Below are 24,819 nucleotides of genomic sequence, written 5' to 3'. Positions count from 1 at the left end.
CTCAAATCTTGGTGATATTACCCTAGGTTACTCATCCTGAATGTGTTATTACAGTGGTTGTACCTCCAGATTGTAGTCTCTAGATACAGATTATAATTTCCATAGAACAACTTGTACATGCTTGGGGGTAAATTAGGTTTTGGGTGCACACTTCTGGCATCCTGACCAAAAAGTCCAAAACTGACCAGCACTGGGTTTTTTTGGGGGTGGTGGTGGTGGTAAAGTTGTTCATTATATTTGAAACAAAGATTAAAAACTACAGAAAAACAAAAACTACAAACACAAAAAGAAAAAGAAACTAAAAAGTGTGAAACACAAGAAAAAAGAATTTTAAGAGGCTACATACAAAGGTGACTTCCAACTTCCAACAGCAAGAATATACAACAGTTTCCATAATCAAACCCTTTCTCTATATCAAACCTTCCATTAACACATGTACAAATCACTAATACAATTGCTCCTTCCCCTTATATAAAAAGAAAGTATACATACATACATACATACATTTCTAATTCAACTTCCCTCCCTCATAAAACACCATCCATTTAATTATTTCCTTCCTACCACTAGTCTATATGTTTCTGTCTACTGTGATAAACATCAAATTATAAAAACAAGTAAATTGTCTGCCTTTATAATAAAGCTACAACAATCTTAACCCTATTAAACCTGAAAAACAATATAAATTATTATATCTTATCAATACCTTTTAAATCTTACAGATCAAAAATCCTGTAAATCTTAGTCCAAATCATTAAAACAATGAAATCATAATAACCTTATTATCAGTCCAATTACCTATTCTTAATTTTTTACCCCTCCGCAAAATATACCAGGGCATTTACATATTTCCTCATTACACATAAGGCATTTTTTTTATAAAAGTCCAACAGCCCAGCTGCCCCCAGAAATGCAGACTTCTCAGCAAAAGAAACAAAAAATTCCCACATAACATATTCTTCTTTCCCATAATACTGATTCAGATAGACATAACATTTCCCCAGCATGGCAACTCCTTGTGCAGTTTTAAACTCACTGTTTTAACCCCCTCAACACCAAACCATGATCTTCAGCTGGCATTACTTCAATCTAACAGCAGAAGAGTCCCCAACTTTACCAGAATCTTCATCTTCCATCATATCATTTTCAGACAAATGACACATTTTAGCAACAATCTCTTCTCTAATGTCCCAAACACTCTGCAAAATAGCTTGACAACACTCTGAAAAGATTTGTTTATGCTCATGACGGAATTCTAAGAAATCTTCTTTAAAATCTTCCATGCTTCAGGCAGTAGATTATGGCACTCCTAAGGAGTTAACTCACAGAAATAGAAGTTAATTTTATTTATTTATTTTTCAAATTTCTATTACCGCCCATCTCCCCCCAAGACGGGGACTCTGGTTAATTAATAGATTAATGAAAACTTGGGTCTGAAATTGACAAAAGAAAGTGTACTAGCAAACAAGTCTCAGAGAAAATAAACAGAAAACTAATTTAAAAGATCAAGTCCACCATGTAGGAGAACAATCCATCCTTCAAATTCAGTACAAGAAATAGTAACGGAAAGGCAATTATATATTCTCAGCCCTTGTTACACCTTAAATGGGAAAACAAGCCAAAACTTTTTTAAAAATTAAAAATATAATCCAAAAAATAACTATAATCACCAAGAGATTCCACTTCTTCTTACTGTAAAAAGCTTCTCTTAGGGTACAAAACTTTAAAAAATAATAATTTGGGTGCTTTAGAAGTGGGAAGGCAGGACTTACTTCCCCTTTAAGAGGCTGAAAACGTGGCTCAGAAAAAGATGAAATCCCAGCCTCCCAGCAAAGTCTTACCATTCAATCACGCACGCTGTCTATGATCTCCCGGCTGCAACTCACTGTCTGGAGGACAAATGGGTCAATTCCCAGCATTTTCCTTACTCTGGAAAAACGTTTTGGGCTACAGGTAAAGCCTGCCTGTGCCCCAAAAAACTGCCACAATGCCAACTCTGACCAAGGAGCTCATGGGCAGGGCTGTTCAGTCCACCATTTCCCACTGGAAGCCTGACTGGCGCTGTTCTTAATGCTCATGGGGAATGCTGCATCTAGCATGGATGTGGCTATGGCTGACAACCTACTCTACATATTCTCTATAATACTAAAAAGCATGACATGAAAGCATCAATTGACCCCTGCCTTCACAATGGTTAATCTAATAGCTCCAGGTGAGAACCACTCACTGAATTTCTATCGAGATATATCAGAACCTTGGGCTAGAGTCTTCTGGAATATTATGCTGCCTTAAACAACAAAACAGCTGTATTAAAATGAGCTGTAAATGCTTATCTGTAGGATTGGCATTGTATCCAGTGGCTACATTTTTGGCTAGCAGTCCAGATGGGGCCTGGATGAATTCCAGAATAATAGGAATGCTTTTTTTTATCTATGCCCTTAAGCCTTTTGTGCCTCAGCTGAAGAAGCAATGACAAGACGTATGGGAAAACTTTCTCAGAGTTATTGAATGAATCAGAAAAAAATCTGGGATTATAGATTATGCTAAATCACACTACTCTGATTGTTTGATTTTGGCTTAGTGGGTTATAAAAGCTCAGCTATTGTGCTTTATACATCACGGTTTATCATTTAGCACATTGTGTAAACTCAGTTAATGAGTTGGGAGAAATGCTTTGGGCACAATCTGCCTCCAACTAATTAGGGTCAGGAGGACATATCTGTCTTTAAGCCTGTAATTATCAGATATATACAACTGAAATTCTATCCTGTTTTCTCCAAATTCATAATTCAAATATTTTCAACAGAAAGTAAGAAGCAAATAGAAATGTGTCTATGTCACATCAGTTTCAAAAGCTCTTGCCTTAAGTCAGAAAAGACCGTGTTGTTAATATGTATTGTGATCTTATTTGCCAATTATGTCTTAGTTCAAGAAACTAAGTTCACTAAGCAGAATATGCAAAATAACTATTTTTTTTTTTCCTATTCTTCATATGATCAGATTTGGGGGGAGGAGTGATACAGAAGCAAATTCATAACTTTTTCCACTCTCTAGTACATAATGAATACATCAGCCTAATTTATTCAGCCATATGGTCTTGCTGCAATTGCAAACTCAAGCAAATGCATTTAATACCATTTCATTTCAATTTACAATTATTTAAGTGTTGGAAGTGTGATTTCAGTGGAACTGACTCTTTAGCAACCAACCAGAGGGAGCAATGGGGCATAGACAGAAATTTGGACATTTCCTCTATGTTGCCTCTTTGCCTTTCATTCTGCCTGCTAATCTCAGAGCCACTTCCTTTTGCCTTTCTTTTCAGAAATGCAAGCACTCTCTTCTTGACTACATAGATGCAGACTGGGCCAAAGATAGGACAAGATGTCACTCTACAATGGAGCTGTTCCTCCATGGAGGTGGAGCAATCAACTGGGCAAGCAAAAAGCAGAGTGTGCACCTCCACAAGCATGTCAAGAAACCACGTGGAAGGCTTTGGGATAAATGAGCCAAACCCAACAGTCCTGTTTGAGTACAATCAATTATTGTTCAAATCTCCCAAATGGAGAAGGTTAAATCCAAGTTAAAGTGCACATACATTAAATATCATTGTGTGAGAGATGCTTAAGAAGAGGGATTTGTTGAACAGATACTGCCCATAAGAAGAAACACTGGCAGATGGACTCACTAAGCCTTTGCCCACAGATTGACAGAGATGATGATGATGATGATGATGATGATGATGATGATGATGATGATGATGATTCAAGAGATTATGAGAGTTGTAAATCAGTACATGAGGCAGTGAAAGGCAGGAGGAGGACTGTAGATAGAGAGTTAGGGATTTGTTCTGAATCTGTCTTTCAATCTGCCTGCTTTTCATTTATGAGATTGGTACTCTCAGAGACTTTTTTTCCTGCCTTGGTTCCCTACATCCACATGCATGCATTCTTAGCTATTCTGGTAGGATGTAGCTAGTTAAGTGCTAGACTTTTCCGCCTGACTCCTGTATTTCTTTTTTTTTTCCTGTTAAAATTAAAAACCCTGCCCAGGTTAGTTTCCTGGTCTAAGGAATACCTCCCCACACACACAAATTCACTTCCCTCCAACTTTAAACAGAGTGGATCATAAATTTAGATAAAATCCTTCAGTTTGTCAGCATTCAGAACCATCTCATGCCCTTTAAGAAAGCTGTCTCCAGTGCCTGCCTCCTTCTCAAGGCATTTTTTACTTCTTTGTTCCTCAGGCTATAGATCAAAGGATTCAGCATGGGAATCACTATGGTGTAGAAGATGGATGCCCATTTGTCCTGATCTAGGACATAGCTGGAACTTGGGCGCAGATACATAAAGACAGTTGTTCCATAGAAGATGGTTACAGCTGCCAGGTGGGAGGCACATGTTGCAAAAGCCTTTTCTTTCCCCTCAGCTGAGTTAATCCTCAGGATTGCAGACAGGATGAACGCATACGACACCACAATTTCTGTTGAAGTGAATATACCCAGGATGGTTGCAAAGATGAAGAGCACCATTTCATTGATGCTTGTGTCAGTACAGGAAAGAGACAGCAAAGGGGGAACATCACAGAAAAAATGGTTGATGACATTGGAGCCACAAAAAGAGAGCTGAAAGGTAGAAGCTGTTTGTGTCACTGCATTCACCAAGCCGATGAGATAGGATCCAGCCACCATGACAGAACACACTTTGGGAGACATGGTAACCACGTAGAGAAGAGGATTACAGATAGCCACATACCGATCATACGCCATTGCTGCCAGGAGGATACACTCAGTACTTGCACAGAAAATGAAGAAAAACATCTGTGCAGCACAATGAGTGTATGAAATGCTTTTCTTCTCTGCTAGTAAGTTAACTAGCATTTTAGGGGCAATGGCTGAAGAATACCCAAAATCTAAGAAAGACAAATGACTGAGAAAGAAATACATAGGGCTCTGGAGATGAGAGCTTATCCTGATTAATATGATCATCCCAAGATTGCCAGTCAGTGTAATTAAATAGATAATTAGTATCACAATAAAACACAGTGGCTTCATTTTTGGACTATCCACTAAACCCACAAAGACAAATTCAGTCACCTTTGTGTGGTTTTCTTCAACCATTTCTCTTCAGTAATTAATAACTGTTGAAAGACTAGTATCTGTTTTTTCAGTGGAATCTGATCTGTAATATATAAAAAAAGGACATTTTATAAGGATCCATATCTTGTGCAAGGTTCTGCAGATGAAGCTTCTTAGCTGCCACTAATGCAAAAAGTCAGGATATGTGATGAATCAAAGCAAAGGCCGTTAGGCTTAATAATGGCCAGTTTGGTCTAGTGCTTAAGGTACCAGGCTAGAAACCAGAAGGCCATGAGTTCTTGTCCCACCTTAGGCATGAAAGCCAGCTTGGACCAGTCACTCTCTCTCAGTCCAACTCACCTCACAGGATTGTTGTGGGGAAAATAGGAGGAAGGAGTATTAGGTATGTTTACGGCCTTGAGCTATTTATAAAAATAATAAAGTCAAGATAAAAAAATCTTTTAAAAAACATGCCTCAGCAATCTTTTGTCTGATATGTCCCCATGACATTGCTTTTATCTTATCCCCAGGAGGCATTTTTAACTCAGTCTTAGCTTTTCTGCTCTTAAAGTAGTATTTTCCCCTGAAGCAGGAAGCATGATAATTTTATTGTGGATACAATCTAATGCACTTCATTGATCATTCAGTGGATGGTGCAGCCAGGTGACTCCTAGAAGATGGATTCACACTTAGAGGGTGGGACCCCTAAGCACCTATTGATCATTTTAGGCTGATACAGTTATACTACTCTCCTGCCAGTCCCTGGGCACTATCCTCCAGAGACTTTCTGATTTGGGCAGAAGAAGAATGTGGTTCTTTGAAACTGAACTCTCCCCAAACTGGGCCAGAAGTCCTGGCTTTGAAAGAGGGACCATCACAGAAAGACTGAGAATTGAAACCAGCTCTGTTTCTGCTGTTTCATCCACAGTGATGATCTGCTGTGAGTCAGGCTTCTTTTGAGCACAGATTTAATGCTCCTGGATGCTCTTGGCACTAAACCTAATCTATCTCCAAAATAAGCCTGAGAACAGCTAACTGGCAGTGGCAAGGGGGGAAAAACTAGGACTCTCCTGTTGCACCAAGCAACCTTCCCCACCACCACCGCTCAGCTTTTAGCCAAACTCATTTTCAATGCACCAACACAAGACACTTGCAAGTCAAAGTGAGTTTTGACAGATGGCTAAACCTGCCCCAGCCCATGTTAAGGATTGTGATTCATGATGCTTAGTGGGTGGGGTGGGAAACAAAACCAGGGGAAGCCACCATTCCCTTTCCTTAACTATTGGTACATAAAATGAAGACACCATCATTTAGTGGCAACCCACAGCAGGGGCTACAGAGGCAGGATTGGGAGCAGTCCCGAGGGCTCAAGATCTAGTGGACAGCATTTTAACTGGGCAGCATGGAAAGGCCCTAAGTAATATTTATAGGACAGAATAAACTTGACATGGGAAGTCATTTAGCAGCATCTCAGTCTTAAGTGATTTACAGTGGTATATATCTATACAATTTTCCTGATTTCCCATTTCTGCATTACTGTAGCAATGAAGGTCAGAAAAGTCTTGCTGAATGAGTATAAAAACTTATTTAGCACATCATTCTGTTTTCACAATAGTCAAGCAGATACTCTTGAGATACTCAGAGTATGATGATAGTAGTATACAATTGGTGATCAGAAGTGTACTCTTGGTACTGAATTCTATAGCAACTGATGTCTTACTCTTCTTCAGCAGTCCTGTATAAGCATTCCTTTCTGTGGAATTTTGGGCAAGTTCTTACAGGTAGGGGAATTCTAAAACTTCATCAATATACAATCCATTTTGCTTCTGCTTGTAGTGTGGCTTCCTAGACACATAATGATGAAACAGAACTCTGTATAGCAAACCTTTCAACATGGATCCATTTAGAAAGGAAGATCTTGGGTCCTACACACCAGTTAATCTGGGCAGATTTTAGAGCAGACCATTAAAAGATAGATATGCAAGCACCTTAAAAACAATGCTGTAATAAACACAAGTCACCATTCCCTTTCCTTGACTATTGTTGCATAGTTGTTGCATAGAATGCTGACAAACCTGGACTGATCAAGAACAAGTCTTTCCAGACTAACATATCATTTGAACAGCTAACTTCCATAGCAAATTGTGTAGTAGATATATCATAATTTTGGCAAAACAGGTGGCAAAACATTCTGATTTGCAAGAGAGAGAGAGAGCGGGAGGGAGAGAGAGAGAGACTGGATGGCATGACAGTTAAGCAGATACCTACCTGGCACAAAAGTTGTACTCCAAGAGTGCTCATCAGTGGTTCTTTATCAAACTGGAGTGAGGTATCAAGTCAGATACCACAAGATTCAGCCCTGGGTCATGTGCCCTTCAGTTTCCAGATAACTCAAGCTTGAATCAGATAGCTAATACCCTAGAAGGCAAAAATAAAATTCAAAACAATCTAGGTTAAGACATGGGGTAGAAATAACAAATAAATTTAACAAATGAAACAAATGCAAAATACAGAAATCAAAAGCATAGGTACAGGATGAAAGATATAGGACTTGGTAATAAATACTTGTGAAAAATATCTTGGAATTGATTATAAACTCAGATGTTAGCAGTGTGTTGTGGCTACAAAAATGCCAAATGCAATTTTAGGCTCTATCAACAGAAGTGTAATTTCTAAATTATAAAGGGTAATCATTGCACTTTATTCTATGTTGGTAAAACTCTGTCTTGAGTATTGTGTCCAGTTCTAGGAAGAGAGACTGAAAAAACTAGGAACTGAGAAGAAAAGATTGAAAGAAGCATTTTCAAATACCTGAAAATACGATGATAATGTTTGCTGGAATTACCTGGAGACAGCATTTCTTGTCCAAACCAAGTAATGGTAGAAATGATTCTGAAATGTAACAATGATCTTTAATTCTGTGGTTGAGGTCTCCTTCATATAGGGAGATCCTTATGATCCAAACAGTTGATTCCCTGGTGCAAACACTCAACTTGTTTTTTTAAAAAAATTACTATCAAGGGTAATATGCTAGTTCTACTGTTGTTAAATGAAGTTTTCACAGGAACAGGAAAAATTCTCCCCATTGCCCTTTAAAAATTATATATAAAGTTTCCTTCTCACCACTATGGGTGGTATGTGTCTTCCTCAACCTCAGGTCCTCTACACATGCGTGCACACACACACATTCTATGAAGTTTACAGTAAGTAAGTCCACAGAGATAACTTCCACAAATGCTTTTAGGAGACTTCATTGAGTTTTCATTGATTGATTGATTGATTGATTGATTGATTGATTGATTGATTGTGCAACCACATGGATAGACCTTCTCCAGGATGACCTGTCCTGACCTAGCCAATCAGGTTTTCCAACAGTATACCTACCCCCAGTGTAAGCAAATGCATCCACTTGGCTGCCGGTCATCTCCTTCTTCTCTTTCCTTCCATGCTTCCCAGCATTATAGACTTCTCAAGAGAGCTAGGTCTTTGCATGTATCCAAAATATGATAATTTGAGCTTAGTCACTGGTGCCTCAAGTGAGGAGTCTGGATTGATTTGTTCAATGACCCATTAGTTTGTTTTCTTACCTATCCATGATATTCTTAGGAATCTTCTCCAAAACCAAAATTCAAAGTTTTAATATTCCTTCTATGCTGTTTCTTCAAAGTCCAACCTTCACTTCCATGAAGTGTCACAGGAAAACCATTGCATGTATGATTCTGATCTTTCTAGGTACAGACACATCACATCTGAAGAATTTTTCCAAGGCCTTTCTTGCTACGCTACTTAGTGCTAGTTTGTGACATATTTCTTGACTGCTGGTTCCTTTACTATTGATGGTCAATCCTAAAAAGCAGAAGCTATCAATCAATTCAATATCTTTATTGTCAATTGTAAGTCTATTTACTGTACCTGTTGTGATTAGTTTGTTCTTCTTTACATTTAATCTTAGTCCCATTTTTTTTCACTTTGCTTCTTAACGTTTATTATTACAGCTTTGCATTTTCAACCATCAGAGTAGTGTCATCAGCCTAATGCAGGTTATTGATGTTCCTGCCTCCAGTTTTAAAACCAAGTTCATCTTCTTCCAATCAACTGGAAATTTTCTGTTGCATTATAACTAAGTTACAAATAACAATACAGTTCCTAAAAAATGAAAACATGGCAGTGGAGTGAGATTATAAGGATGATCTCATCTGTAGCCTTCATGTATTTAATACAGGTTGGCCATATGTGCTACCTGTTGGGGTTCCTACTTGTATTTGATAGCATCCTGTATTTGAAGAATTTCCCAGGCCAGGTTTGAGGATCAAAAAACATAAAAAGGCCTATCAATATTTTGTGCCTAGATAACACACTGAGCAGATATAGAACTTCCCTGGGAACAGAATTCTCATTATCATGAGATTATTATACTGTATTTCCAGTTAAATTAGAAGAATTGTTTCCAAATTAATATTTCTCTTGCTTTCTCCCAAATTAAATGAGCATAGACATATTTTATGCAAATCTTCATTCTCTCTGATGATGCGTAAGTGCTTATTTGTTTATTGTAAACAATGTATGCAGATAAAGCCTGTAATTGAGGTCCTAAAATAGTATGTCAGTAAGGAGTAGCTGAATAAGATCCAGCATCTGATTAAGATTTTAAACTGTAATTGGAAGACCATGGAAGTTCTCCAGGTGACACCAAGTCACACTCTATCTCTTAGCCCAATCTATTTCACAGGATTGGCTATTCTGTCGGGCAGAGGAAATGGAGTGAGGAATGCTATATATTAGGGCAATGCGAAGCTTTGAAGGATTGCTTTGCACTCAAGGTTTGTGCAAAACATCCCTTTGCAGCTGGTTTGTAAGACATTCTTTTGTAGATGGTTTGTAAAAAATGTGCCCTTCCTGTCCTAACAGCAAAGCATCCATATTGCTGCATTGGCCGTCTGCACCTATGAAAGTATTGACCACTAGGAACAATAGATGTAATGAGAGAGTCTGCACTTTTACCATCTTTTCTTGCATGGGAATTCTGTATCTTCAAATTTTCTCAGTTGCCAAATGAATAAGAATGCAAATTTGACTGTTACCTTATCCCACTTCTAACTTTTTTAATCCAAACTCCAGGTAGGCTTTGTGCTTTTAAATGAAAAGAGACCTTTGACACAACAGAGCAACTAATACCAACCAGGTGAGTGGACCTTCAACCCATGGAAAAAATTAAAGAGACAGAGAAAATCCCTTTATTTTCTCTGTCTCTTTAATTTTTTCCATGGGTTGAAGGTCCACTCACCTGGTTGGTATTAGTTGCTCTGTTGTGTCAAAGGTCTCTTTTCACTGTAAATTCTTTTTCTCCAAAATGTGTTTAAGAAAGTAAAAGAAAAGAAGATGATATATACCTCTATAAGGGGCATGAGAGTGACAGAGCAAAGTTCTAGCTCATTCAAGGAATGAAGGGCTGGAGGATAAACTCATAATTGGCTTGTCCTGGGAAGGAGCATACATCCCTGACACTTCCAGAGGTACCCAGTAGGCAGGCTGGTCAAAGAAGATATTCATGTGGTAGGCTGCACCTCTACCCAGGTGAAACTGTCGCTGTTTGGTAGAATTTTGACTGAAAGGATACTCAAGGTGACAATAAGCAACATTTGAGAAGTACAATATTTCATACCAGGCAGGGGGTGTGCAGACCAGATTTTTACTCTTCAGCAGATCATTGAGAAATGTATGAATGTGAGAAACTGTAGAGAAGTGGATAGGCTTCAATTATGAGACAGTTTTCCTGAATATGGGAGTAGAAGGTTAGAAGTCATTAGAATAAGTGGGGTGCTTAGTGAATGATTCAATTTTACATAGAGAGTAGGAGAAAAGTATGTGATGTCCCCTTAGTTGTCTAACGCATTTATGCATAAATGTCTAAGCAATGCTTCTGTGATATATTTGGGATGGGGACATAAATGTATGTGCATACTCCCATATGTAGATGATGCCATATTGCTGACTGAGCAATAGAATTATTGCAGCAAATTGTATGATGCAATGAGCAGTATGAAAAGATATTTGTGCTTAATTGGGTAAAAAGAGTGATTGATTGTACATTATGCATAAATGGTGAAAACCTCAAGCAAGCAGATGAATTTATGTACCTTGGAAACCTGTTTACTAAACAAGAGAAAGTGGATGGATATGTAAATGATAGCAGAAAGATAATGGGTAGCATATGGCCTGTTACAAGGAATGAATGTTTATTGAAAGATACAATAATGGATGAGTGTATGAGAGTGCTTTTTTCCACTTTTTTATATGGAAGTGACAGTTGTGTATCTCAGGAGTTACACAAAAGAAAGTTGAATGCAATGAGAATAGGACAATTAAGTGGGTGGTAAAACAAGAAGCAATGATGTCAAGAATGAATGGTGATGAATAATATGGATTGAATATTACATAAGTGAGTGACCAGGATAAAAGAAGTACATGAGGCGGCTTGGTCCTCTAGAGAAAATGAATAAAGATCAGATTGCAAAACAAATATAAAAGGAAGAGTGAAATTATTGGGAATGAGAGGAAGACCAAGATAGTCATGGTTACAGTTGATACGATCCTCAAAAAAAAGGGAGAAGGCAATTTTAAAGAACAAAAGACAGTGTATGAAATGGGACACTGATGTGGTGGAAGTAAGAATAGCTTTCAAGGAAAGAAAAATATGCAGAGATGCAATGAATGATACGGGTAAAAACTAGATTTCCTTTTCCATTTCTTATCTCATTTCTTCAAATTAATGAGCATACTATTTCTTACTCCTTTTCTGAACTTTGTATAGCACTGCTTACTCCAAAAGGGAATAGAATTATGTGTACACACAGACACACACACACACACACTAACTGATAAGCGAAGATACAATCCCCAAGAACTGTGGTAGCTGGGAACATCAGGGGATGATGTCCCAGATGGCATCAAATAGCATTTAAGCTTTCTCCTTCTACTTATAGAATCTGAAAGCAAGGAAAGAAACACTCACAATATTCCTGGTAAGTAACCTATTAACAACAGTAAAAACCAAACTAAAAAAAATAAAAGTTTAAGACCAAGATGGATTTAACATCTTTTACCATCATATAGTACTTTTTTGTATTGATTTTGTATAAGGATTTGACACTAAAAGGTATCTCAGAATGCTGTGAGCCAGTTTAGCCACTGAGGCTTGCCAAAGTCAGATTCATTCATAATACTGAAATACTTAAATGTTTCTTAGGATTTAACTCCACACAGACATATTATTTGTACAATTGCATGATACAATCTTCACAGCAAATGTGATTGACTTAACAGCATATACGTAACTTTAATGTCCAGAATTCTTGCTTTCCATCTCAAATAAAGGAAATCTTATAGGACTTATCTTTGGTTTGACATTTAGATGTGCAAATTTTAAGAATGTTATTATGAGAATAAATTTTCCTGCAAAATAATAATTTTAAGTAGCTAGTTTTGCATTAGAATATTGTAAACTGCACAGGTGGAATGTTACTGAATGACATTCACAGGTGGAATCTTACTGATCAGCATCATAATAACTAAAACAGGTTTTGTGGCAACAATATCTGGTTTCAGAATAGTTTTCAAATAAAAGCTGTACTGATGGAATACTTTGAACATGCTCCTTTCTTTCTCAGGCTGTCAACAGAAGGAAATTCTGGATACATCTCTTATCCTGGATCCAGCATCCATTGTGAAAGATCATGGATAAAGGAAATCAGTCTGCCATAACAGAATTCATTCTTCTAGGATTCACAGATAATCCTAAAATGCAGTTTGTTCTTTTTATGATCTTCCTCTTGGTTTATGCCATCACAGTAATAGGGAATCTTGGAATGATCTTGTTGATCTGTGCTGAACCCCAACTTCACAATCCTATGTATTTTTTCCTGGGTAACCTTTCCTTTGTTGATCTTTGCTACTCCTCAGCCATTGCTCCTAAAATGCTGGTTGATTTCTTAGCTGAAAGTAAAAAGATTTCATACAATGGCTGCATTATACAACTCTTTGTATTTGCCTTGTTTGCAAATGTAGAGTGTCTTTTGTTGGCTTTAATGGCCTATGATAGGTATGTGGCCATCTGCAATCCACTTCTCTATGCAGCCATTATGTCCAAAAGGGCCTGTCAAGAGCTGATGGCTGTTGCATATTTTATAGGGATAGTAAATTCAATGATTAATACTTCCTGTACGTTTCGACTGTCATTCTGCAAATCTAATATTATCAATCATTTCTTCTGTGATGAACCTCCACTGCTAATTCTCTCCTGTTCTGATACCTACATCAGTGAGGTAGTGATATTTGCCTTTGTTGGCTGCATTGAAGGAAGCAGCATTGGCATGATTCTTGTATCCTATCTTTACATTTTGGGGACAATCCTGAGAATGCGCTCCACTGAGGGCAGGCACAGGGCATTTTCCACCTGTGCCTCTCACCTGACAGCTGTTGGGATATTCCACGGGACAATACTCTATATGTACTTCCGGCCGAGTTCCAGCTACTCCATGGACCAAGACAAATGGGCCTCATTGTTCTACACAGTTGTGATCCCCATGCTCAACCCTCTCATCTACAGCCTGAGGAACAAGGAAGTGAAAGATGCTGTGACCAAATCACTTGGAAAAATATGCATTTGGAAAGGGAGAAGCTTTGTTTTATAATAACTGGCACGTGTGAACATTTGGGGAAATGATATACAAAAGGCTTAGCTAGATACTCCACAGTACCTTACAGATGATATGCCACCAGATTCAGGTGACTAAAGAGACAAAAAAATGTTATTATGTCTCAAAATTGGTACATTATATATCTATCTCTTTTTTTAAAATATATTAATTTTCTAAAATCTAGGTAAAGAAATATCAACTGTTTCAATTAAATTCCCATAGAATTATACAACTAATGCTAATATATATCTAATTTACAACACTGTATCACGTTATATATTTTGAAGAATGTACTTTAGTTTGCCAAAATTAATAGGATTCTGTATACATGGATCTTGCTTCTGTGTACCTTCTTTAATTATTTTCTAATTAGCAAGCTTTGATGTCCATGCAATTATTATTGGGATTTTAGGTTTTCTCCAAAATTTTGCACATATGCCTTATGTGATTCCAAAAACAGCTTATTTAACTGCAAAAGCAGAAAATATAGCCAAATTGTTCCATAAAAAGTAACAAGAACAGCTAAGTGGTTATAATTAATGGTCCATCGAATGTCCTTAAGTAATCAGATATTCACTGCATGAAATATCCCTGTCAAAATACTATCCAGATAAGGATTAGCATGCTCAGTGTATCTAGATTCACAAAACACATGGACACATGGTTTCCTTAATTATGATTTACTTAATTAATGAGAAAGAATTAGTTTACACAATCCACTAAGCTATAAATCATAATTTATAAATGCAGTGGCAAGGTTCATAGTTCATGCAATACAGCAATCTGTAATACGGTTTGATTAGATTTTAGCTAGCAAATGCAGATACTGCAGGCGAAGGAGGAATGGAAGAATGAACTATACTGATCAAAGAGACCCCATATGGTTCATGGATTGCTTGCCACTGACTCCACTTTTCCCCAGCTAAAATCCTTTTCATTACATGTAATGAAGCAGCAGACATTCAGAACTCTGCCACACCACCAGTCTTTCCATTTGCTAATTCCTAATGCACTTCAACACCAAACTGCAAATTCTCCATATGGTCCTCAACATCTGCAGATTTCAAGTTCTTTCAGGATGGTGGTGTCTATATGCTGTGAGTCTGGAGCTTGTGAAAAGCAACTTTAGACTCAGTGCTTTCAAAGTGGCCAACTTCTTGAGTATATTGTGCCTGGAGCCTCCTGTGGTCTGTGAATTCATAAATAGCCTGCCCCACCTTCCATTGCGAAAAAGAAAAAGAAGAAGCAAGTACATTTCTAGCATTCTTCTACCCATTCACGAACACATGCAGAGACAGAGAAAGGGGGGGGGGACTGACACTTTTGCCTTCATACAGCTGTGTACATTCGTTTGGATTTGCTTCATTTTGCTGGTTTTATTAATAGGGGCTTGGTGTTATGAGAAGAGTCAGGGAGAAGGGGAAGAGTGGGGAAGGAAAATGACCTGGGAGTGCATACTGTTAGTGTAACTGGCAGAGGGAGGTATGATGGGAGGTTGAACCCTTTTTTTTTTAATAGTAATTTTATTAAACATTACAATTAAAAAGATAAAAACTAATACAAACTAAGAAAAATAAAAATAAAAAGAGAAAGGTGCAGACAAAAAGAAGAAAGAGAAAGAAAGAGAAAAGAAAAAAATGAGAATATAGTAAAGAAAAAGAAAAGAAATATATAAAGAAGTGACTTCCCCCTTCATCACAACAAGTATAAACAATTTTAGTAGCTTATCACCTTCTCTTAAAATACAACAAATGATCTCTTCTTTTAGTATCTCATCTCTTATCTATAAATAAATCCTTAAAACCTCGTCATTCAGTCCTAGTCAGCAAAAGCCTATTAAGGGTTACCAGAAATAACAACATATCTATTTTAACCTTGATCAAATAAACCAACTTGATATTCCTTCCTTTTACTTTTTAATCTTGATCTCTAATCCCTTCAAATAATGTCCTAGAACTTATTTCTTTTCATTTTTTCTTTGTCCCTTCTTACAAAATTCTTCAAAACTTTAACAAGTCTCTTTTGTAAATCCAATATAGGAAAGCTGTCCAGATTGCTCTTTTGGTTTGTTATTTGTATATCCTTTTTAATTATTAATACATCAGCCAGTTTCATTTGTATATCCAGTACAGCATCTTTTTCCATAACATTCTTGTAGTCTGTCATTTTTAAATCCACTTGCAGATCAATCTCACTCTGTCCAGTAACACTTGTTCCTTTTCCATAGCATCTTTTAAACACGGTCTGTCTATAATGGCAGACACTCTTAAAATTAACTTCTGGCTCCATTGTTCACGAATACGTCTCTTAATACATTAACGTTAAAGTATTTTGTTCCATTCTGTATTAGTAAATCAAATGTAAGTGTTCTTCTCCTTTAATTGTAATCTTTAATTCCTTCTGGTTCCTGCTAGTGTCCAGCCATCCTATCATGTTTTTTTTTAAAAAAATTCAGAACAACATCATTTTCCCATGGGAAGGATTCTTATAATTAATTTCAAAATCTTATTTCAAATCCATCTGGACCCTTAATCTATTCGTAATTTTCCAAAATCAACGTTCTAATCACCCTTTTGCTGTTTATTCCAAAAAAATATTTTTTAAAAAAATATTTAAAGCTGTGTTTAATTTTTTCCCACAAAGGATGGAAGGAGACTCACCTGGTGCTGTAAAACATGTCAATCCAAACATTCCTAATAGCTGAAAAGCAATTAATAAGCAATTTCAGTATGCAAACCCTGTGTCCATAAAGGCACCAACCACGGTTTGGGCAAATATGGCATTCCCAGAGCTCTAAACCCACCAGAGACCACTGTCTTGCAGTTTCCTCATAAGAAGCAGCTGTCTGAAGCACATGTGGGCGATCCCAAGTCTTCTCCTTGTCCGGAGAGGAATCCCAAAGAGCTGGTCCACTCACCAGTGCTTCATTCCATGGCAATCATTCACCATTTCTTCCCCAGAAGTCCCAATGGAAAGTCGAATCCTTATCCAGTGCAGGGTAAAAAGGGCAGGCCATTGGTTGGCCTCCATTTCAGGTTACAATCTAAAGAAGTCAAGGGGACAGTGAAGGCAAATCCTACAGTCTAATGCTTTTTAGTGCTAAGTCAGTTGTTGGTAAGAAGATGATGGTGATGGTGATGGTGATGGTGATGGTGATGGTGATGGTGATGGTGATGGTGATGGTGATGGTGATGGTGATGCCGCCTAGATGAAAGGGCTGACCTGGTGTGTATTATAGAAACTGGGCTGAGAGAGAAAAGGGGAGTTAATGTCTCCCAGTTTTGCCCACCAGGTTATTCTGTGATGCAGTAACTTGATGCAGCAATTTAGGGCTAGAAGGCAGGGAAGGGATATGGTCATAGTTTAAAGGAATTTTGTCTCACTGAGCAGAAGTTCTGTTTAACAGTCTGCCAGTTTTGTGTTTGCTGGTTGTACCTCCATGGCTGGGACAGTGTAGGTAGGATATTGTTTTACTGCCCTGTCTATCCTATCGCATGAGTGTCTCTTCCTGAGCTGCCCAAGGTGACCTCTGGTATGTCCAGACTTATTTTCTTAAAGTATTCAGTGTTCTTGTTGAGGATGCCAAGAGAGGAGTGGCTCAGGAATTCATGTCTGCCATGACAGCTATGGTGTCTAGCAGGCATTCAATTGGTATTTGGTCCCACACACTGGATTTGGTACTCTGGTTAGCTGGATCCAGTGTTCTGAAAGTGGAGGAGGTCTCTAACTCTGTTTTCATGATTAGATCGCGCTCTGGTCAGTTTAGACCAGCAGTTGCTATAAACTGCTATAAGAGTAGATGACTAGTTAAATTTTTGAGGGAGATGTGCGGCGACAAAATTTGAAAAATAAATAAAATAAATAAATAAAAAATACCCAGCCTAGACACTTACTGGGTCTGGATGATTTCCTAAAAACTGCTGAAGCTATGCCAATCTGTGGAAGGAAGATCAATCACCACTCTGCAGTGGCCAGTTTGCAGCCTCCCAACCGCAGGTTGCTCTGTTGTTGTTTATTCGTTCAGCCGCTTCCGACTCTTCGTGACTTCATGGACCAGCCCACGCCAGAGCTTCCTGTCGGTCGTCAACACCCCCAGCTCCCCCAGGGACGAGTCCGTCACCTCTAGAATATCATCCATCCACCTTGCCCTTGGTCGGCCCCTCTTCCTTTTGCCTTCCACTCTCCCTAGCATCAGCATCTTCTCCAGTTCAGTTAGTTGTCTAAATTACAGTCAATAAACTGAAAAATCACATCAATAAAGCATATCAATACACAATGCTGGGAGTCATTTCTGATGAAGGAAAATGATTTGCTTCTTCCCAAACCTCGCAAAAGAGTAATTATTCTTCATTATTTGATGATGATGATGATGATGATGATGATAGTAAATGTTATACATTGCCATCAAGCTATAATAAAAAGAAGTTGATTTTTTTTCCTTTATAGTGGAAAGCATAAGATACCAAATTGCCACTATCCTTCTCTGGATAGTTCCAACTACAACCATTTAGGAGGTTTATATACTCTTCTAAGCCTGTGGCTCATTGAAACCCACAAGGGGCTTCATTTAGTTCAGGGATGTTATAACATTATAGCAAGGGGTAGCTGCAGATTCATCATTTTCCCGAAATGCCAGTAAAAAAAATAAACCTGGATCATCAATTGTATTAATTTATTTTTAAAATGTATATGCCACTCTTCAAAATTTTCCCAAGGCACTGGAAAATTCCTGCCTTCATTAAGCAGTTCTTCATTAAGCAGGTCTGTCATCTGTTTCCTGAGTTTGGATGCACCATATGGGCATTAACTTACCATATGGGCATTCATGCCCTGGTCACCACCCAAATGGATTACTGTAATGGGCTCTATATGGGGCTGCCCTTGAAGGGTATTCAGAAACTTCAACTGGTGCAAAATGCAGCGGCATGGGAAGTTATGTGCGCTCCAAGATCAACACACGTTACACCTCTGCTCCATGATCTGCATTGGCTGCCAGTTTGCTTCTGGGTCCAATTCAAGGTGCTGGTCATGATCTTTAAAGCTCTACATGGCATGGGGCCAAGTTATTTGAGGGACTGCCTCTCCCCAGTTACATCTACCCATCTCATCAAGTCCAGCAGGAGGGGCATGTTGTGGGTCCTGTCTGCCAGGGGGCTTCATTTGGCAGGACCCAGGGGGACAGCCTTTTCTGCTGTGGCACCTGCCCTTTGGAATGTCCTTCCCCCCCCTCCACCAAGATGAGATTGACCCTAACCCTACTGGCCTTCTAGAAGGCCCTTAAACTTGGTCTTATCATCAGGCCTAGGAATCCCATGGAAGTGAAGTGTGGAGCCTGTTAAATGGTTATATTGTGTATAAGCTGGGAACAAATTCTCCCATTTTATATTATTATAGTTTTTAATTGTTTTAAGTGTATTTTTAAGGGTTTTGTTTTGTTTTGATTGTTTTGATTGTTTTGATTGTTTTGTTTTTTTGTTATTTTAATTATGTGCACCACCCGGAGTCACAAGTGTGAGATGGGTGGCTATATAAATGTGATAAATAAATAAATAAATTATTACATCTTTCTTACTCCCTCCCTCTTTCTTACTACTGTATAGTTGTCCTGACAGTAAAAGGCATTTGACAGTAAAGGCAATGGTGACATTGTTTTTTCTGAGACTGGAATTGGTGCTATTTGAAATAAGAAGTTAATCTGGGGTAGCACATAATTTTTTACTGTCATGCTATATCCTAGCCAAAAAAAGTTTTAGATTTTTCCACATTTCAGTATCTTGTTTTTATTTCTTTCCATACATTATTATAATTATTCTGAGGTATATCTTTACTGCATCCTGTGAGAAAAAGTCCCATTTTTTTCACTGGATTTTTTGTTATCTAACAACCAGACTCTTTTTTCACAAGTCTTCTTCATCTGAGGTTAAATATTGTGTTGTTATCTTTGTTTTATTTTCACTGAGTTTGCCTGTGGAGAATTCACCAAAGTCATTGTTGTCATCAACTGTCTCATAGCACTTTGTGGTTGCATAATGGGTAGCGCTACATTGCAGCATAGTGTTTCAACTTGTATTTCTCTCCCTGAATTTTAATCCCAAATACCAGTTTGTCTCTCTGAATCTTGTCTATCAAAACTTCTAAATAACAAATAATAAGGGAGAAAATGGGCACACTGCCTAGTGCCTTTGTGTCAGACCTTCCAGGTAGTCAGACAAGAAGCATCAACCATGTGTACCCTTACTCTAAGGTTGCAGTAACAGAATCTTGCATGTCTGAAGGTACATCTCTCCCCCTTGCCTTTACAGTCCAAGAAACTAGGGAGGGTCCCTTCTGAGACATTTGCCATGTCCCATTGTTTCTGTGGGCTAAGCTGCCTGTTATCTGACCATTGCCTAGTCTGCAGCTTTTCCTCCTGCTTCTCCTGTCTCTCAAGGACATTCTTATGGACCATTATACTTTGCTTATTGGAAAACTTGTGGAGAGTGTTCCATTTGCTGTTTGCTGTTGATACGTGCTCCCCACCCAAGTTTTAAATTCTTCTCCTGAATTCATTTTGTTTAAAACTGCTGATCAGATAGGCCATTCCAAATTGTCAAAAGCTTTTTCTGTATCTAAAAATATTACTGCTGCCTTTTTTATTGTTGATATATTCGAATGCATTTATTATAAACCTACTATTATTCTTTATTTTCCTCTTAGGGATGTGTCACTGCATGGCTGGCAGTTCTTTTAGAGCTGAGCATGTATGTATGTGTGTGTGTCTTTAAGGCAGATAATTGCTTTGTAGGGATAGAGACACTAGAGATATTTATGTGTATAGGTATATTTACAGAAATTAGGGAAAAACAACTATTTACAGCACAGGGGCCAAACTTTCCAGTTTCTAACTTTCTATTCCTTGCCCCCAGAGCTATGTGTTAGCAATCACACCCTTGGTAGCTTAACTACCAACTCCCTCCTTTCTCCTCTGCCCTCCCACCTAGCATTTCACAGAGGGAGGGAGGGAGGGAAAGAGGAGGAAAGTGGTTGATTTACTTTGAAGTGTATTTGGTTGGGTTGTTTCAGATCCCTCCATGCAGGTGATGTGTGAGGATGCATCTCCCTCTGGGACCTCTGCCCAGCCCTTCCTGGTCTGGGGCTTCCTTGAAGGCTCCAGGCATCCATCTCCCTATGTCCCTGTCTGCCTTGAGTTTTAGATAGGGTTATCAGATATCCAGCTAAAAGAAGACATATTCTCCTTTTTATCCTCATGTTCTCTGGCAGAGAGAGCCTTAAAATCAAATATTGTCCAGCTTTTTGAGTGTCTTTTTTAAAAAATTGGGTTGTTTTCCCAATAGCAGTCATTGCAACTTTAATGTATTGTGATATTGTGAATTGTCTGCTTCTTTCTTTCCCTCTTCTGTTGACAAACTCAACAGCCTAAATTTATGTTATTTATTTCCTGATTCCAGCAATCGGCTTCAATCCAGCCCCTTCAAATCTATGATCACTGTAGTCAGTAGATCACATCATTTGTCATATGGTTCTGTGGTAAAATCTGAAAAGCACATCATTGTTGATTCTGTATTATTGCCAGCATTAGTTCTTCTAGATAAAGATTTGTTGGAAAAATATTGCGATGGAGAAACCATAAAATATTGCAATTGAAAAATCACAAAATATTGCAATTGAAAGACAGAAAAGTCTTTCTGATGCTGGAAAAAAGTAACTTCATATATATGTAGGCCTACATATATCTTTGTAGTTTTTTGCTGTAATTTTTTTCCACTGATGCCAAGAAACAGTTAGTGTGTCCTCCTGTTCCCATTTTTCCTTGTTTCTAATCATCTGTGTCTTCCTTTGCCTGTTCAGATATCTGGTAACCCTAGTTTCGGGTGAAGCACATCCCTCTGTTTGGGTTTTTACTTCTCTTCTCCCAGGGAAGCCTTCAGTTGATGTCTTCATTCTCTTCTCCTTCTGGGGTTAGGAACTGGTGCCTGTACCCTCCAGCAGCCAAGCACACACACACAGTGATGTCTCTCTCCAGCCACCAACTTCCCACAAGTGGTTCTAAAGGCTCTTTGGGGCCTCATAGCAGCACAAGTTCAAATGTGGCAACATGTCTATCTTTTTTCCTCTTTCTCTCAAAGTGGCAGCATTTCCCTAGAAACTGAGGAGGTGGGTTTCCCCCCAGGGGGTTAGTCCCCAACACCTATACACTAGGTTTGACCAATGGGAATGCTGCCTCCATCTGTTCCACAACACTCATGGTTAGCAGCCAGGCATCTCATCTGCCCTTGGGACAGCACAGCTGTACTCCAAGGCCATATCTGAGCCTCTTCTCCCCATTTTTTATTTTTTTTACTTTTGGTGTGTACGTCTTTCTCTCTGCTAACTCCTGCCAGCTCAACAGCATCCAGCAGACCACAAAACCCACATGCTACAGAACATAACCTGTTTGGTCTGTATGTATTATTTCAGATAATTATTATTATTATTATTATTATTATTATTATTATTATTATTCTACGCAACAACATGAAATCACAGCTGTCAATTCTTTAGCTGGTGTTGGCCTTCATTCGCACTGAGTTCTTCCCAAGAACTTAGGATGTCATAATGTGTTGGCATAGTATATGTGCAGTTCCAAGCAGTGTGGCCTTTTGTAGTTGACAGATGGAAATTTTGTCAATGCGCAGATTTTCTAAGTGCTGTCCAAGGTTTCTTGGAATGGCACCCAGTGTGCTGATAACCACTGGGACCACCACGGCTGGTTAATCTTTTAACTTCAATTTTCAGATCTTGATACTTTGTGATGGTGATGGTGATGGTGATGATATTCCATATGACTCCCAATGATTCTGGGCAGTTCACAAGTAAAAACATTAAAAACAAAGGAAAAAACAACAATAAACAAAAACTAAGAATATAAGATAGTAAGGATGACCCCCAAAATGGACAGGAACAAAAAAGAAATGAACCCACACAATCCAAAGGGGCTTCACTTACCCTCACCAAAGGGTTAGATCTTCAAGGCCTTTCAAAACACCAGCAGGGTGAGGACCTTATGGGTCTCGGGGGGAAACCTCATTCCAGAGGGCAGCTGCTGCTACAGAGAAAGTGCACTTCCAGAGTCCTGATAGATGGCATTTCTTAATTGAAGGAACCCAGAGCACTCCAACCCAAGATTGATTTGGCCAGGCAGGTAGTGTGGGAGACAGGCAGTCTCTCATGCCCTATGCCATGTAGGCCTTCATAGGTAACACCCAGTACCTTGAATCACACCTAGAAGCAAACTACAAACCAGTGGTGTTTAGGAAGCAAAGTGTTACATGGGTATACCTAGGCATGCCCATCATTGCCTGTGCCAATTCATTCTGAATCATTTGAAGCTTCCAGGCGGTCTTCAAGGGCAGTCCCATATAAATTGCATTGTAGAATCAAGCTGTGAGGTGACCGGGGCATGAGTGACTGAAAGTTCCCCCCCCCCAAAAAAAACCCAGAAAGGGCAACTGGTGCACCTTATGAAGCTGTACAAAAGCCTTTCTGGCCAGAGCTACCACCTGCTCATCAAGCAGGAGCTGTAAGTCTAGGAAGAACCCCAGGACAGGAAGAGCAGTACAGAGTACATCTCAACATTACCCTACAAAACTTTTTTCTTCTCTTCAGGAGACCAATAAAAACCACCTCCTTGTCTTTGCCTCACCATTGCACTGACTCATTGGTCATTGGAGTTTGTGGAGACCTCTTTTCCCACTTCCTGCACCAGTGGGATGGTGAACTACTCAACAACTAGGATTTCTGCCCATTTGGTCATTACATTGCCCATTACATTTCACCATCACATTGGTACAGAATTTTCAATATATTTAAATGTACGTGGTCTCCTGTGCTGCCACAGGTTAAATACCAAAACAATTGTGAGGAGAATGGAGATAAGAAGTTTACTGATCCATCAATGCTATTGGTAGGATTTTTAAAATATATATATATACATAAGATCTCAAGTTAGAGGGGCACTATCAACACATGGAATACTCAGGCCCTTGTAGACATACCCATAGCCAAGTAAGTAAATGATGGGTAGAGCAGAAAAGAAGGGAATCAATCAGTTGGGTCCCATACTAGAATGCCTGGCTGGCACCACTGACAAAATATTGCAATTAGTATAGCAATTTCTCAAGCCAACTTCAAGTTCAGCACAGGAAACACACAGCTTAATATTACTATGCAGAAATGCCCTTAGGCATATTTATTGACATATCATAGCCATTGGCTATTTCTTCTTTGCTTTCTTGTTTTCAAAACCTATTTTTTTCAGAACCTGTATTAAAGCCCCCTATCTTAACTTAATACTAGTATCTTGTACGTTACATGTATTTCTCAAGGATCAGTCATGGTTTCATAGCTTGTGAAGGAAAGGTGATCAAATGGCTAGGATGCACTTGAAGGAAGATGGCCTTCTTCATCTGCTACCCGGAATGCCCTCTGTGTTCTTGAGAAAGAAAAAGAGGACAATGTATGTGGTAACCTTCCATCATGAGATGAGATTGCAGACTGTCCCTTTCTGATAGGAAACCTGCCGCTGATTGACAGAATGGCAGTTACCACTGAGAAGAACAATGGAGACAAATTATCTATACCCAAAACTTTAGAACTAGTGAGCTGAATTTGACAATACAACTTTCAGGAAAAAAAAACATATTATGTTATTGACTTGCAGCTAACCTCCAATTAAAACAAAATCTCAACAAAACAAGATAGTTAATTATTAGTATTTACAAGTGTTTTGAGAAGGAATACTGAGGTCCATCAGCAAACATATCCCAGATGGTCTCAGAAGACATATAAGATCTTTTTGCCTACTTTCAGAGTCTGTAAGAAAGAAAACACCACCAACTTCAGGTATGTTTGCTAATTCAGGGAAAGACTTTTAGTACACGTACTGGTGCTAAATCTAGACTTTCAGACATTGCTTTTACAGTCAATTTTCATGTAAGCTATAGCAATTTATATGGATTTCATACTGACAAGGTTCTAACTCACACTGTTCACAGACTAACTTGATTACTG

At 38.5% G+C, this 24,819-nt stretch overlaps 2 protein-coding genes across 2 annotated transcripts; one reads left to right on the top strand and one right to left on the bottom strand.

Annotated features, from left to right (window-relative positions):
* Nucleotides 1-1,127: 1,127 nt before the first annotated feature.
* LOC134487318 (olfactory receptor 5AR1-like) lies at nt 1,128-8,328 on the bottom strand. The gene is made up of 3 exons (XM_063289052.1): nt 8,313-8,328; nt 4,215-5,118; nt 1,128-1,283 (listed from the first exon to the last, which is right to left on the bottom strand). The coding sequence occupies exons 1-3, from the start codon at nt 8,326-8,328 to the stop codon at nt 1,256-1,258; spliced, it is 948 nt and encodes a 315-aa protein (XP_063145122.1). The 3' UTR covers nt 1,128-1,255.
* A 4,479-nt stretch (nt 8,329-12,807) lies between these two features.
* LOC134488601 (olfactory receptor 5AR1-like) lies at nt 12,808-24,161 on the top strand. The gene is made up of 2 exons (XM_063291064.1): nt 12,808-13,716; nt 24,129-24,161. The coding sequence occupies exons 1-2, from the start codon at nt 12,808-12,810 to the stop codon at nt 24,159-24,161; spliced, it is 942 nt and encodes a 313-aa protein (XP_063147134.1).
* Nucleotides 24,162-24,819: the final 658 nt, after the last annotated feature.

This window comes from Candoia aspera, chromosome 1 (genome assembly GCF_035149785.1).
Source record: "Candoia aspera isolate rCanAsp1 chromosome 1, rCanAsp1.hap2, whole genome shotgun sequence".
Classification (NCBI taxonomy): domain Eukaryota; kingdom Metazoa; phylum Chordata; class Lepidosauria; order Squamata; family Boidae; genus Candoia; species Candoia aspera.
This window is presented reverse-complemented; position numbering and strand designations above follow the sequence as displayed.

What these genes read in the sequence shown, in the direction of transcription:
- LOC134487318 (XM_063289052.1), bottom strand. An exon ending in AAAGAAGTAAAAAATGCCTT is followed by an intron (nt 1,284 to 4,214) that starts GAGAAGGAGGCA and finishes ACTGCCTGAAGC; the next exon opens with ATGGAAGATTTTAAAGAAGA.
- LOC134488601 (XM_063291064.1), top strand. Translation starts at nt 12,808, where the DNA reads ATGGATAAAGGAAATCAGTCTGCCATAACAGAATTCATTCTTCTAGGA. An exon ending in TGAAAGATGCTGTGACCAAA is followed by an intron (nt 13,717 to 24,128) that starts TCACTTGGAAAA and finishes TTACATGTATTT; the next exon opens with CTCAAGGATCAGTCATGGTT.